Source organism: Silurus aristotelis, assembly GCF_946808225.1.
Source record: "Silurus aristotelis genome assembly, chromosome: 15".
Taxonomy (NCBI): Eukaryota; Metazoa; Chordata; class Actinopteri; order Siluriformes; family Siluridae; genus Silurus; species Silurus aristotelis.
This window is the reverse complement of record NC_139588.1, coordinates 23,413,390-23,413,979: the sequence shown is the minus strand read 5'-3', so window position 1 is coordinate 23,413,979 and position 590 is coordinate 23,413,390. Positions and strand designations below refer to the sequence as shown.

The window sequence follows — 590 nt, the reverse complement described above, 5'->3', positions numbered from 1 at the left end:
AGAGATACGGACAGAACGTAAGCGAACACGGTGGCCAGTCTGACCCAATGCTTGTTGGTCCTCGCGGCCATTTTCGCTTTCTTGTCTCCGGTGAAGGTGGCTGGTTTGCCTCGTTCATCCATAAAACAACCCCGGTCCTTCATTATCAGCAACCTCCTCTTTCTTTCTCTCTGTCTCCCCTTATTGCTTACTCCCAGCCTCCTAAATCTGTCTCACTTTCATCCCGAACACCTCGAGTCATTCCCGACATGTCCATCATCCTCCAGTCTGCTGTGCGCTCTGATGGATGCTGGAGGAACACGCTGATGCTTATGTTCCGCTAAGATTCATGGATGTGTGATGTCACATGAGATAAGATGAAAGCAGCTCCTTCAGCAGATGTATTCTTCCCCTGAGAGGCGGACTGGATCTCCTGATGGAGGAGAAGGAGGTAGAGGAAGAATAAACGCACGCATGAGCTGATGTTTGGTGCACGCGAGGCTATTTTTGTTTACCTTCGTCACATCCCGTGGTATGTAAACACTTAAACATCTGATATAATGTTTTCCAATGAACTATAATAAAAGTCTGAAAAACGCATGCGCAGTCTT

General features: G+C 47.6%; 1 protein-coding gene across 1 annotated transcript in view; it reads right to left on the bottom strand.

The window, feature by feature from the left end:
• LOC310737968 (uncharacterized protein) overlaps nt 1-590 on the bottom strand; it is a 1,626-nt gene extending 1,036 nt beyond the window's left edge. The window contains exon 1 of the mRNA XM_083562782.1: nt 1-590. This exon is cut by the window's left edge and continues 1,036 nt beyond it. Within this exon, the coding sequence (XP_083418908.1) occupies nt 1-143 (143 nt within the window). The 5' untranslated portion in view covers nt 144-590.